Source organism: Oryzias latipes, chromosome 3 (genome assembly GCF_053564925.1).
Source record: "Oryzias latipes strain Hd-rR chromosome 3, Olatipes_Hd-rR_3.1".
Classification (NCBI taxonomy): domain Eukaryota; kingdom Metazoa; phylum Chordata; class Actinopteri; order Beloniformes; family Adrianichthyidae; genus Oryzias; species Oryzias latipes.
Window position 1 is genome coordinate 6192550 of NC_136239.1, and position 12350 is coordinate 6204899.

General features: G+C 44.3%; 1 protein-coding gene across 6 annotated transcripts in view; it reads right to left on the reverse strand.

Annotated features, from left to right (window-relative positions):
* Positions 1-12350, reverse strand: part of ano1a (anoctamin 1, calcium activated chloride channel a) — a 59021-nt gene that overhangs the window by 28141 nt on the left and 18530 nt on the right. For all 6 annotated transcript variants that reach the window (XM_078944171.1, XM_011486989.4, XM_078944172.1 and 3 more), the window contains exons 5-9: positions 11276-11427; positions 7007-7061; positions 6554-6605; positions 5695-5750; positions 4206-4241 (exon numbers count right to left, since the gene is read on the reverse strand). In XM_078944171.1, coding sequence (XP_078800297.1) covers positions 4206-4241; positions 5695-5750; positions 6554-6605; positions 7007-7061; positions 11276-11427 — 351 coding nt within the window. The remainder of the gene's footprint in view (positions 1-4205; positions 4242-5694; positions 5751-6553; positions 6606-7006; positions 7062-11275; positions 11428-12350) is intronic.

Below are 12350 nucleotides of genomic sequence, written 5' to 3' on the forward strand. Positions count from 1 at the left end.
CCCTCCTCTAAGGTCTCCTGTGAGAGTCACAGCTATTTCTCATCAAGCATCAAGTCCTTAGACATCACAGATGAGGTGAAAAGAGGCACGTCGACTTCTTTGAAAATATTTAATAATGTCTCATAAATGTTTTTTAAGACTATGACACTTGTGCATAAATTTGATTGGCACCACAGATTGCCAGCCTGGAACCCTAAGAATCATGAGGAATTACTATCAACCAGAAAAGAAAAAAAAGCTGCAAAACGTTTTTGCTGAAGACCTTAATATCTGACTCGAATGTATGAGTTCTTCTTCAGCTTTTCTTATCTGGATTGAGAAGCTGTCCATCAGAAAGTCTGTCAAGACTGCTGCAAAAAAAGGGGAGCTGTGCAGAGTGAAGGGGGTTTGTGCAGAGTTTTGACGTTTGCAAATAGTTTTGTAGGAGAGTCCAGATAGAAGGGAGTTGCAGTAGTCCAGACGGGAGGTGATGTGACTGAGCACTAGAACGGCTGTGGAGTGAGGGCTGAGTGAGGGACAGAGACGGCGGATGTTGCGAGGGTGGAAATAAGCGGTCCCGGTGATGTTATTCAGGTGGGCGGTAAAGGAGAGAGTGCTGTCGAGAATGACACCCAGGCTCTTGACCTGAGGGGAGGATGGACCAGTAAATGGAAAGGTTATGGAGCTTATTTAAGGTGGTCTTCATTCCTACAGTGAACAGTTCAGTGAAAAGTTTGAAGTGAACCAGGATTTTATTTCAAGGAGGCAATTGGAGAGGAAGGCAGGTGGGTGTCATCTGCAGTGAAAGTGAATGTTGGGTTTACGGAAGATGTGGCCAAGGGGGGAAGGTAGATCATGAACAGTAAGGGTCCCATTACAAGCCTTGAGGCCTTTCTGTGGCAACAAAACTGTAGGAGAGGTGAATGCTGTCAACTAGATGAGTTAAGCGCGACCTGCGTCCGCTTTCATGACATCCTTTAAGATGGACGCACAAGCCACACGCGCGCTCCCTTTATGATGCGGCCGCTCCTACGTACGGCCCTCCACAGGCCTGGACAACCCAAAAGCCACGCACACACACGCACAAACACACACAATTAAAGTTGAAAGTAAAATAAAATAAGTACTTAAAAAGCTTGTTTAAAGATATTATTTAAAAAAAATCATAAAAGCTATTATAATAATTAATTAATTTGTATAAACTCTTATTTAGACTGGGATAAAGATCAACAGGACCTCTCAGTTCTGCAGTGCAGTGAGTTAAACCTGTAACTGCGGCTGCAGAACTGAGAAGCCAAAGTCTTGGACAGCGGGTTATCTGTGTTACTGAGGACGGCCTGCATCCTGCTCTTCATTCTGTCCTCCACCAGGGAGGGACCCCACAGCCTGAACCCCCTCGCCCAGCACAGGAAACCACTTCCTTATCAATTCCTTCAGCCGGCCCTCGCTGTGATGTTGTTGTCCCGGCTGACTACAGACCATAAAAAAACAGTTCTGGCCTCAATGCAACGATACTAAAATGTGTAACATTTCATTGCAGACGTTGAATGAGCTTAGCCTTTTAACAGTTTATCTTGTTGTGTTAAGAAGTGACCTTTGCCATATCAGGTTAATATTCTTTGTTCATAAACATAATAATTCATAAATGCAGAGTTCCATTCTATTAAAATGTTGTTAGCAAACAAAATGTTTCAATTGGTAGAAATGTAGAGGATTGTGTCAGGAAGGTCATCTGACGTGAAACCAAATCCCAAACAGAACTCCTATGGCAGATCAGATGTGGTCCGAGTTTGGTCACTGTGGCGCCCCCTGCAGGGAGCAGCCAAAAGCCAAAGGCCACTGTTCAGCAGCTGAACGCAGGAGTTTGGGGAGTTCAAGCTTTGCCAGGCAACCATCAGACATTGGGTAACAGGGAACATTCTAGCAACAGATGACAAACTGGTCACAGGCAGCATGACAAACAGCAGAAGCTCAGACACACCCAGCCTGACTGATAACAACACAATCAGAGTCGCAGCTCAGTATCAAGACATAATTTGAATACTTGTACTAATCTGTGGCTGCAGTGTGCTGATGGGGCACACAAATCTATTCCATTATTTTCTGGAGCCCGAGAGAAGAAGAAGGAGAAGAAGAAGAGGGATATTTAGACTGTTGCCTTAGTAACACAGAACACTAAATAATAGGGAGTGAGAGCTTCGTGGGAGGCGACTTCAGTCTTCTGAGCTCCTCTGTGTCTAATACTGTAGTTAATTTTATTCCAACAACGTAGGAGGCAGGGGAAATAAAACTGAAGTGTTTCCAGATAATGACTTCAAAAAATCTTCCAAAGTTTCATGATAACTAATGTAATCAACCAAAATCATCCTCAGACATGATGCCTAGATTACATACTTGCGTAAATACTATCATGCGGTAAAATGTTGGACATTTTGTTCCCTTGTTAGTGTTTCTGAGCCTGGTACTGAACCCCACGATGCTCCTGGTGGCTCTAGACTGGTGTCATGTTTGGCAGCGGAGCCGCCATCAGTGTGTGAATGTGTGTGAATGTGTGTGCGTGGCTGAATGGAACTCTGAAGCTCATTGGGCCCTAAGGCAATGTAAAAAAGCGCTAAAGAGGAAAACGCCATTTACCATTTCTCTTTAACGCGACAGACTTTGGATCCAGCATAAATTTAGGTAACAAAAATGTGGAGTTTTCTTTGACGCAGATCTTAACTTAAAAGATTACATCTCAAATATGTCATTTAAAAATATCTCCAGAGTCTGACCTTTTATCACCAGAATCAGCACAGAAGTTTATATCCAAGCTTTTATCACATGTAGACTGGATTACTGTAATGCTCTTTATCTGGTCTTCCAGGGCGGTCCGTCAGCAACTGGGCCAGAACTCAGCTGCAGGTGTTTTAACCAATGAGAGGAAGAGATCACTCATCACCTCATCCCTCTTGTCTTTAAGTCTCTGCTCTGGCTTCCTGTCAGCTTCAGGAATGATTTGAAGATTCTCCTTCTAGTTTTTAAGGTCTTAATGGATTGTGACCTTCTTATTCATCAGTTCTCCTTAGTCCTCCTCACAAACCTTCCAGTTATTCCAGTAGAATAACTTGCCTGAGGATCTGAGAGTTCCTGCATGTGTGGGGATTTTTAAATGAAAGACTCTGCTTTATAACTTTGTATTTCCATAATTAAATGTATTTATTTGTGTGGCATTTTAGTACTTCATGTTTTCTTATAGATTATCATTTGTACATTTTTACCCTTTCTGTTTTTAAGCAGTACAGTTGTTTCTCAAACTGAGTTTTCTCCATTTTTTTTATCTTAATTGTTGTTACTTTTAACAAATTGTGTTTTATGACTTTTTTATGCTTTTAACCTATGTTTACATGTGTCTTTTATACGTCCTTGTGTTGTACATTGATTAAAGGTTCTCTTCAGCTTGATTGATTGATCATAGAAAGGAAAGCACAATGGAACAGGCACATAAGTTGCAGCCTGATGGGTTAAAACCAATTAGACCTTTATGATATTTACAAAAATTGTTGGTCATAGGGACAAAGTATACATTATTTCACAAAAATATTGGGCTTTAAATAGAGCAGGAGTGGTCCATCTTCTTCTAATTCTTTGGATTAGAACTAAATCTAGTTACCTAATTTCCTAAAGTATCCATCCATCCATCCATCCAAATCATGATAATATGGCTTCAAATAAACATAACGGCTTTACTATTGGGAGAATAATTAGAAGAATGAATAAGAGACGTGTCCAAAGCTTTCCTCTGCAAGCTTAGGTAAAAAAAAAAAAAACATAGAAAGGTTGTATGATGTCTAATTTCAATCAGTTTGATGCTTTTCCAATGACATGAAAGAGTCCCTCATCATCTGAACTAAACCAGCTAAAAAACACACCTTTACCCAGACAGACATGTTTCTAGTGTTAAGGGGAGTGTGGCTGAATGTTGCAGATAAAGTTTTTTATTTAGATTTTAATTGTAACTTGATGGAGCCTCTCTTGAACATGCGTCAGCATGTGACCATCTCTGATAGGCTGAAGTGAAAGACGTGGATCTTACTGCCGCCTGCCTGAGGTTTGTTAATGCAGGAATCGTCATGTAAAGGAGAGGAACTTTTATGGAAACGTCACTGTTCTTTTATCATTTGTCCATCAAGCTTTTTCTGAAAGAGCATTGGTGAATCAAAGGAGTTCATGGGAGGTCCTCCACTCACCCTTCTGTCGTTACGGTCCATCCCATTGATGTCTCCCTGCAACACAAATAACACTCCATTTCAGGTTTGTGCAATTTTCACAGCAAAGACAAAAGTTTATGCAAAGAGCGTTCCTGTGCAGCTCCGCCTCATTCTCCGCCTCACGGCTTATGAAAACACACTTTTGAACCTGCGTTCAACGTGTGGCGTTCCATCCAGTAAGGGAGGGGCTTCACTTTTTCTACTGTTCACCAGCGCACGTCGGCCACGTACAGTCGAAGAGGCTCAGTGTGAAATGTCAAAGCGGTGTAAATCTGGTTATCTTGCTCCATACTTTTTCTTTCACTGCTCTATTCTGATACGTGAAAGACTTGGTGTTACAGACAAATCCCTCCAGACACAAACCAAAATTATTCATTTCTCCTTCGTGATCAATTTTTTAACAGCTGGCACTTCTGTGAATTAAAAAGGATGCTATGCATACGTCACCACCAAATCTGAGTCCATGATAGGTCAAAGTTTGACATGGATTAACTTACGAAATGCTTCAATGGTTGACGTTTTGGACGTAGAGCCCAGAAACCAGCATAGCAATGCGTGAGCACGAGAGTTTTCAAAGCTGAAGCAAAAAAACAGGCATATATGCTCGTTTACATAGACTATCCATTGACAGCGGTCACCCAAACGTACATCCCCGATGGCGGTGTGAACGTAGCTTTGAAGTTTGCGCTAATGCAACTCTTTAAATACATTTCACTTAATTTGCTGTTTAGTTTGGGACTCACATCAGAGATGACCAACTCCCACCAAAACCACTCACTTATACTGAAATATAAACTTGGTGGTTTTTCAAAGTAAAAGACTGGTCACGTTTCATTCATTTCATTCTTATAATAATTAGTACCGAGCTATTTATCTACTATACGTGTCATTTCAGAAATGATTTCATGTCTGTATCTTTATATATTTGGGATGTTGTTTCCAAATACTAAAGTTGATTATTTTGTAAATACTGATTTCTCGCAGGTTAAATTAGTTTCTTATGAAGTTTTGCTTTCCTGTCCTCACTAAGACTTTGACCAAAAAAACTTAGAAAAAAGTTGTTTAAAAGTTAAACAAGGTTAGAAATGTATTCAAAGATTCTACATTTGAAAATCAATAATCCTCCAACATAAAGGATTTCTGCGAGAGTGTCTTTTATTTTGTAGTACCGAGGGGAAGAAACCATGTCTGTTTTTTTCCCAAAGGGCCCTTCTATTGAAAGATCAGCAGATCAGGTTGATGGTTTAAAAGGGAAACAGCCTCAGACCATCTACATGGGCTGAGACTCGTGGATCCCTCTTGAACTGATCTTGATAGAAAATACCCCATTCACTGGGCTTCTCAGTGTGATGCGGTAACATCAAATGTATTCAGAAAACTGGCAGCCCCATCATGGATGCAACGGAAGAGACAAACGTCAGCATGTTCACTCATGAACTGGCTTCAGATCAGTGATGTGGATACTCACGTCATGAGGGGGATAAGCCGCCATGTAGATGCTGTTGGCCAGCAGGCTGGTGATTCCTGAGAAAGCAATAAACTGGAATTTACAACAGAAAACGGAAACACAACCCGTCCTAAAGACACTCGGCTCTTTTCAAGGAAACGCTTTAAGAACGGTTCTAGTTTCAGAATTGTTGGTCCGCCAACCGCAGGTCGGACAACCACTAAACCAGATTACCACATTTTTTGGACCAAAAGGTGCACCAGATTCTAAGATGCTCCAGAACTCGTGGTCATTTATCTGCAGGCTAAATGCTTTAGACAATACTCTCATCTTGGCTGTAAGTGACATTAGATCTAGTGCCGTACGTTTCCAGTCTTATTTATGGAGGGACTGTTTTATTTGTCCTTGTAACTAATTTTTATGGTGTGGTATGTATAAGTAATGTTTTTATCTTGTTATTTTATTCTTATGTTTTTAATCGATTTTATTTTTTATTACCCAATGTAATTTTGCGTATACTGCTTCTTAACTTGTGTTTTCTTGACACTTTTTTAATGTAGTGGGACTGTGTGCAGCTTTTTTGATTGGACAATGAGTCTGGAATAAATTCCATCCATCCACCCGTCCATCCATCATAATGGTCCATCAATGTAGCTTGATAGTTTACCAAAGCAGCACTAAAACAGTTCAACTGGTTTTTAGTGCTGCGTACCACAGAAAACAATCTGAGCAAGAAGTCCTACAGAAAAAGATGCACTGTTGGCTTTTGGAAACTAAGATTTTAGGTGTGCTTTATGGTTCACTTTAATTCCATCCCATGAAAGAAAGACCAACTCCGGGTTGGCTTCACGATCAGAACTGTAGTAAAAGTGTCCATTACCCATTGAATAGTGGTCTCTTTCACATTTGGTCCTCTTCAACACCTCATGCACCTGTGGGTACAACAAAAGTAGCATTTCAGAAGCAGAGGGGGATTATTTCTGACCCCTCTGTCTGCAGCAGAGAAGCTGACAAACCCAACTACAGACTTTGATCTATGAGAATGAAAAAGCAGCTGAGAGCAACCAGAGCAATTTGGCTGTGATTGAAAAGCTCCATCCAATACTGCGAGCTCTGTGTTTTTATGTAGTCATTAGTGAAGGTCTGTGTAGGTGTGAGTGGATGTCTATCCACATGTAGAAGCACAGGATGCAGGAGAGGAAAGCTACTCTGTTGCTCAGAAACAAGCTGAAGAAAATGACATGTAGAGAAGCCTTTCAGTCCCCCAATGTGCAGGAGCATTACATACAGTACATGACCCCCCACCCCTACCCCCACTAAGGCAAAGACTTACTATGGAGCTTCTGGTTTTACTGTCAAAGAACTTGTCCTTATTTGACAGATCAAATCTGAAATAGAAAAACAAAGAAGGAAAGTTTCAGGTCCATGCAAAGACCAAACAAGCTGGGAGGGGTTCAGACACATTTAAAAAACAAAATGATATGTACACTCCAGCATTTTACACATTGGGTTTGTTTTCACAATTCACAATCAACTCAAATTTAGGAGGCTCCTTTAAGGATTTCATAGAAAAATCTTACATCCAAATGGTTGGAAGTTTTCGGAAAATGAACGTTAGAAACGTTTTTTTTTTTTAAATATGTAGTGAATGAGCAGAAAAAGCCCCAATGCGACCAGAGGGCCATGATGGGAAGCTGGTTTTCCAAAAACATGACCATGAGGATGCAGCAGGCGGAGGAAGTCAGAGACTTGGTTGACCATGTAGGCCATGAAATATGACCTCTATAAGCGTAAACTGTGAAGTCAGGCATGTACAGCCCACTCCACCCAAACGTCCTGCTGCTGCAGGTTTCTATGGGGATCGGGCCCTGATTCAAGAAAGAATCCCAACAACTTCTCCAAATTCTGCAAAATGATTTAACTAGTCAATGTCAATCATGATCTTAAAACCAGAATAATGTGCTTTAAACCCTGGATCAGTTCTGCCAGGATGCAACGATTAACTTGATACCCAAAACTGACCAATTCAGAAATACATTCTGATTTCCATCTGCAATATGAAGATATTGTAAATGCTTTTCCCCTCAAAGTCGTTGGTTTGGCAGCCCTTTCCAGTGTCACATATTCTGAAGCTTTTTAACAAGTGAATTTCCCCAAATGTGAGATCAATGAATCAATAGAAATCAATAAAGAAAGCTCATCACGTCTCATGTCCGGGCTTCAGTGAGCATGCTTTGAGGTGTGTTCTATACAGCCTGAACAGAAGGAAGGTTGGAGAAAAAGCAAAGAGCTCGTCTGCATGAACATCCCCTAAGAGCCGATCTATAACCGTGTCACGTGACTGGGAGTCGACCGGGGGGGGGGGTTCTGATTGACTGGAGATGTGCAGTGGGAGGAGAAAACATGATGCCTTCCTGAACACTCCCTCCTACATTTATCCCAACGCTGTATGCAAACGCTGGATGCAAACGCTGAAGGACTTCTGTCTTCTCTACAGAATCTCATCTTTTAATTGACACCATGACTTTTCTGCTATGCTAACATGTGTTACTTGAACATCTGAGATTCCACCCTGTTTAGCAGAAGCAGGGAACTTTTAGTGGGAAGCATTATTTTTTAATTAAGAAGCGCTGTACCTTTCTAAGCACTTCTACTGTAATATGACACACAAACAAGCTAAAATCTGAAGTAGGCAACAACTCTGAATGATTTTAGAATGAAAACATTGCATCCAGTTCCAATAGCAAACATGCAATGAGAGCAAAGGAACAGGTTTAACATGGCAGACATGAGCTTTAAACATGACCTGACACGCCCCACAAACTGTTTGTTTTGAAGCAGGCATGCAGACGTCTGCTGGCTGCGCATTCATGCCAAAGACATGCTTTCATGTGAAGACATTTCCTAGATTTGTTACGGTTATGCTCGATCTTCTGACGTTTGCAGATTTTGTATTGCTGCAACATTTTCCCAAACATTGGTTAGAATTTCCAAAGTGTTTGAACAGCCGAAAACACCTCTCTTCTTTTTTTATTTGGACTGTTTTTACACCATTGCAGGATGTTTTTGCTCATGGCTGGAGAGATGTCAGCAGTGACTCGCTACGTCACTCACAAATGTCAGAACATTTCTTGCTTTCAACTTACATTTTTATTTGATGTTTATTAATCTCCTAAATGTGTGACGTTGTAAAAAAATTCCAACAATTCCACAATAACTATCTATATATTATCATTTGAAATATGCTGTAGTTTTGTAGAGTTGGCCTCCACTCCTGGGCTTGTGACATTAGCTTTCTGCATGTGATCCATCACAATGTGGTGGTTTGATCCCACCCCAATCCAACCCCTTAATGAAGAATGTCACAGAGGGTCTTTGGTTTAGGGTTAGACCGTGGATTTGAACCCATGACCTGCCAGACACTACCCCAATAGGCCACCAACCTCTACCGAGCCAACTTCATTCCTTAAAGCAAACAAGCAGTACAGGAACAAAACCCAAAGGTATCGTGGGGTAAAGGAGGCAGCACAGCTGGTGCAAAAGCACATAACTGATGATGGAGCAGTGGTCTCTAAGCCCCGGATTGCAGACCGGTACTTGGGACAGTTGATTGTTTCTGTTTTATTTATAAGCAGATTCTGAAGGAAGTTTTATTTTGAAAATTACTGGGTTCTATCCACCACATCTGCCTTAGTTTTGACGCATGTTAAGTTGCTCAGTCACATCTTAAAAATACGTCCATGACTTTCTTAAAGTGGCTGCACTGATCCCTAAACTAGAACAGAGTGGTGAGGAGAGACGTGGCAGTCTGAGAGCAAAAAAGAAAACCTGATTTTCACATCATTCACAGAAAGTGAAGACAAGACGACAATGTTCTCCCATCATCCAGTTCTTTACATCTGATCAAATCTGTGACATGTGGTCTTTGTTGTTTTGTTTTCTTCTGGCAGATTAACAAGTTGAAAAGCCGAACCATCCCTGTACCGAACCAGCCCTGCACAGAACCAGCCCTGCACAGAACCAGCCCTGCACCGAACCAGCCCTGTACAGAACCAGCCCTGCTCAGAAACAGCCCTGCACAGAACCAGCCCTGTACCGAACCATCCCTGCTCAGAAACAGCCCTGCACCGAACCAGCCCTGCACCGAACCAGCCCTGCACCGAACCAGCCCTGCACCGAACCAGCCCTGCACCGAACCAGCCCTGCACCGAACCAGCCCTGTACCGAACCAGCCCTGCACAGAACCAGCCCTGTACCGAACCATCCCTGCTCAGAAACAGCCCTGTACCGAACCAGCCCTGTACCGAACCATCCCTGCTCAGAAACAGCCCTGCACAGAACCAGCCCTGCACCGAACCAGCCCTGTACAGAACCAGCCCTGCACCGAACCAGCCCTGTACAGAACCAGCCCTGCACCGAACCAGCCCTGCTCAGAAACAGCCCTGCACAGAACCAGCCCTGTACCGAACCATCCCTGCTCAGAAACAGCCCTGCACAGAACCAGCCCTGCACCGAACCAGCCCTGCACCGAACCAGCCCTGCACCGAACCAGCCCTGCACCGAACCAGCCCTGTACAGAACCAGCCCTGCACCGAACCAGCCCTGCACCGAACCAGCCCTGCACCGAACCAGCCCTGCACCGAACCAGCCCTGTACCGAACCAGCCCTGCACAGAACCAGCCCTGTACCGAACCATCCCTGCTCAGAAACAGCCCTGTACCGAACCAGCCCTGTACCGAACCATCCCTGCTCAGAAACAGCCCTGCACAGAACCAGCCCTGTACAGAACCAGCCCTGCACCGAACCAGCCCTGCACCGAACCAGCCCTGCACCGAACCAGCCCTGCACCGAACCAGCCCTGCACCGAACCAGCCCTGCACCGAACCAGCCCTGCACCGAACCAGCCCTGCACCGAACCAGCCCTGTACCGAACCAGCCCTGCACCGAACCAGCCCTGCACAGAACCAGCCCTGCACCGAACCAGCCCTGCACCGAACCAGCCCTGCACCGAACCAGCCCTGCACCGAACCAGCCCTGCACCGAACCAGCCCTGCACAGAACCAGCCCTGCACAGAACCAGCCCTGCACCGAACCAGCCCTGCACCGAACCAGCCCTGCACCGAACCAGCCCTGCACCGAACCAGCCCTGCACCGAACCAGCCCTGCTCAGAACCAGCCCTGCTCAGAACCAGCCCTGCTCAGAACCAGCCCTGCTCAGAACCAGCCCTGTACCGAACCAGCCCTGCACAGAACCAGCCCTGTACCGAACCAGCCCTGTACCGAACCAGCCCTGTACCGAACCAGCCCTGCACAGAACCAGCCCTGCACAGAACCAGCCCTGCACAGAACCAGCCCTGCTCAGAACCAGCCCTGCAGAGAACCAGCCCTGTACCGAACCAGCCCTGCTCAGAACCAGCCCTGTACCGAACCAGCCCTGCTCAGAACCAGCCCTGTACCGAACCAGCCCTGTACCGAACCAGCTCAGTTTCATGTCTGCTAAATTAAGACTTTAACAGTTTCCATGTTTAGAATAGAAACGAAGGACACATGTTCGGATATGCAGTATAGACAGACGGATGGAGCGGGAACGGCCTTTACTCACAGATGCTCCTTCTCCCTGGAAAAGGGATGTGACAGATGTTTGAGGCCTGGTTGCTGGTTGCTTTCCACCTTCGGGTGAAGAGGAGCCGTTGCTTTGTGAATGAACAGTCGGATCTTCTCCACCAGGTTACTGCCCTGTTTGATCTCATAAGTCTGTGGAAGAAACAAATGTGTGGGTCACTGCCTCTGAATGGGATCCCTGCAGATCCTCAGTCCTGCATGTTTTCCATGTGTAAATGACAGAGTGGTGACAGAAATGAGGGTTTTCATGACAAATCCCTCTTGGGCTGATAAACTAATCCTATCCATGTCTTCAAAACTGTTGGATGGGATGTTTGTCAAAAACAAAAGGGGGTAAAAGGGGCAAGAATGACATTTTAAAATATAAAAGGCTGAAATGGCATGTCAGGTGATAAAGGTAGCTGTGAAGAGAGGTTGAAAAAATGGTCATAAATTTGGAGGTGTTTGGATATAAACAGTGATTTGTTGAAAAGAAAAACAAGTTTTACTGTACTGTAAAGTCAGTGTTAACAGAGCAAACAGAGTTTGAAATTCTTAGAGGGTTTGATCCAGACCATCATCGTCCCTGGAGGACAGGCTGAACAGGTTTTTAATGGCATTGGCAGAGCGGATGGGCATGCTGATTTAGTGGCTGCTACCTGAATAAAAATGACAAATGATTTTGTTATGATGCCGTTGCTGCATCTGCCCTCTTCTGCAGAGTGGGATGCTGGGAGGCGGGGAGGCTGCGGGTGCACCATCAGGAGCAGGAGAAGGGTCGAAAAATTGGTGCAGAGATCCGGTTCTGTTGTGGGATGTCCACAGAAGAGGATGCAATGGACACTGAAATCCATCATGGACAATCGTCTTGATCATCATTCTCTACATGGAACTGTGGGTCCAATGAGGAGACTGAAACCTAACTGCAGGAAGGAGGGCCGTCCCTTAGACTCTACAACGCCTTACAGACGCTGGACAATACTCATTGCTGCATGGTGGTGCAGCGGTTAGCACTCTCACCACACAGTGGGAAGGCCTTTCTGGCTGGGACCGTTCTGTGTGGAGTTGGCATGTTC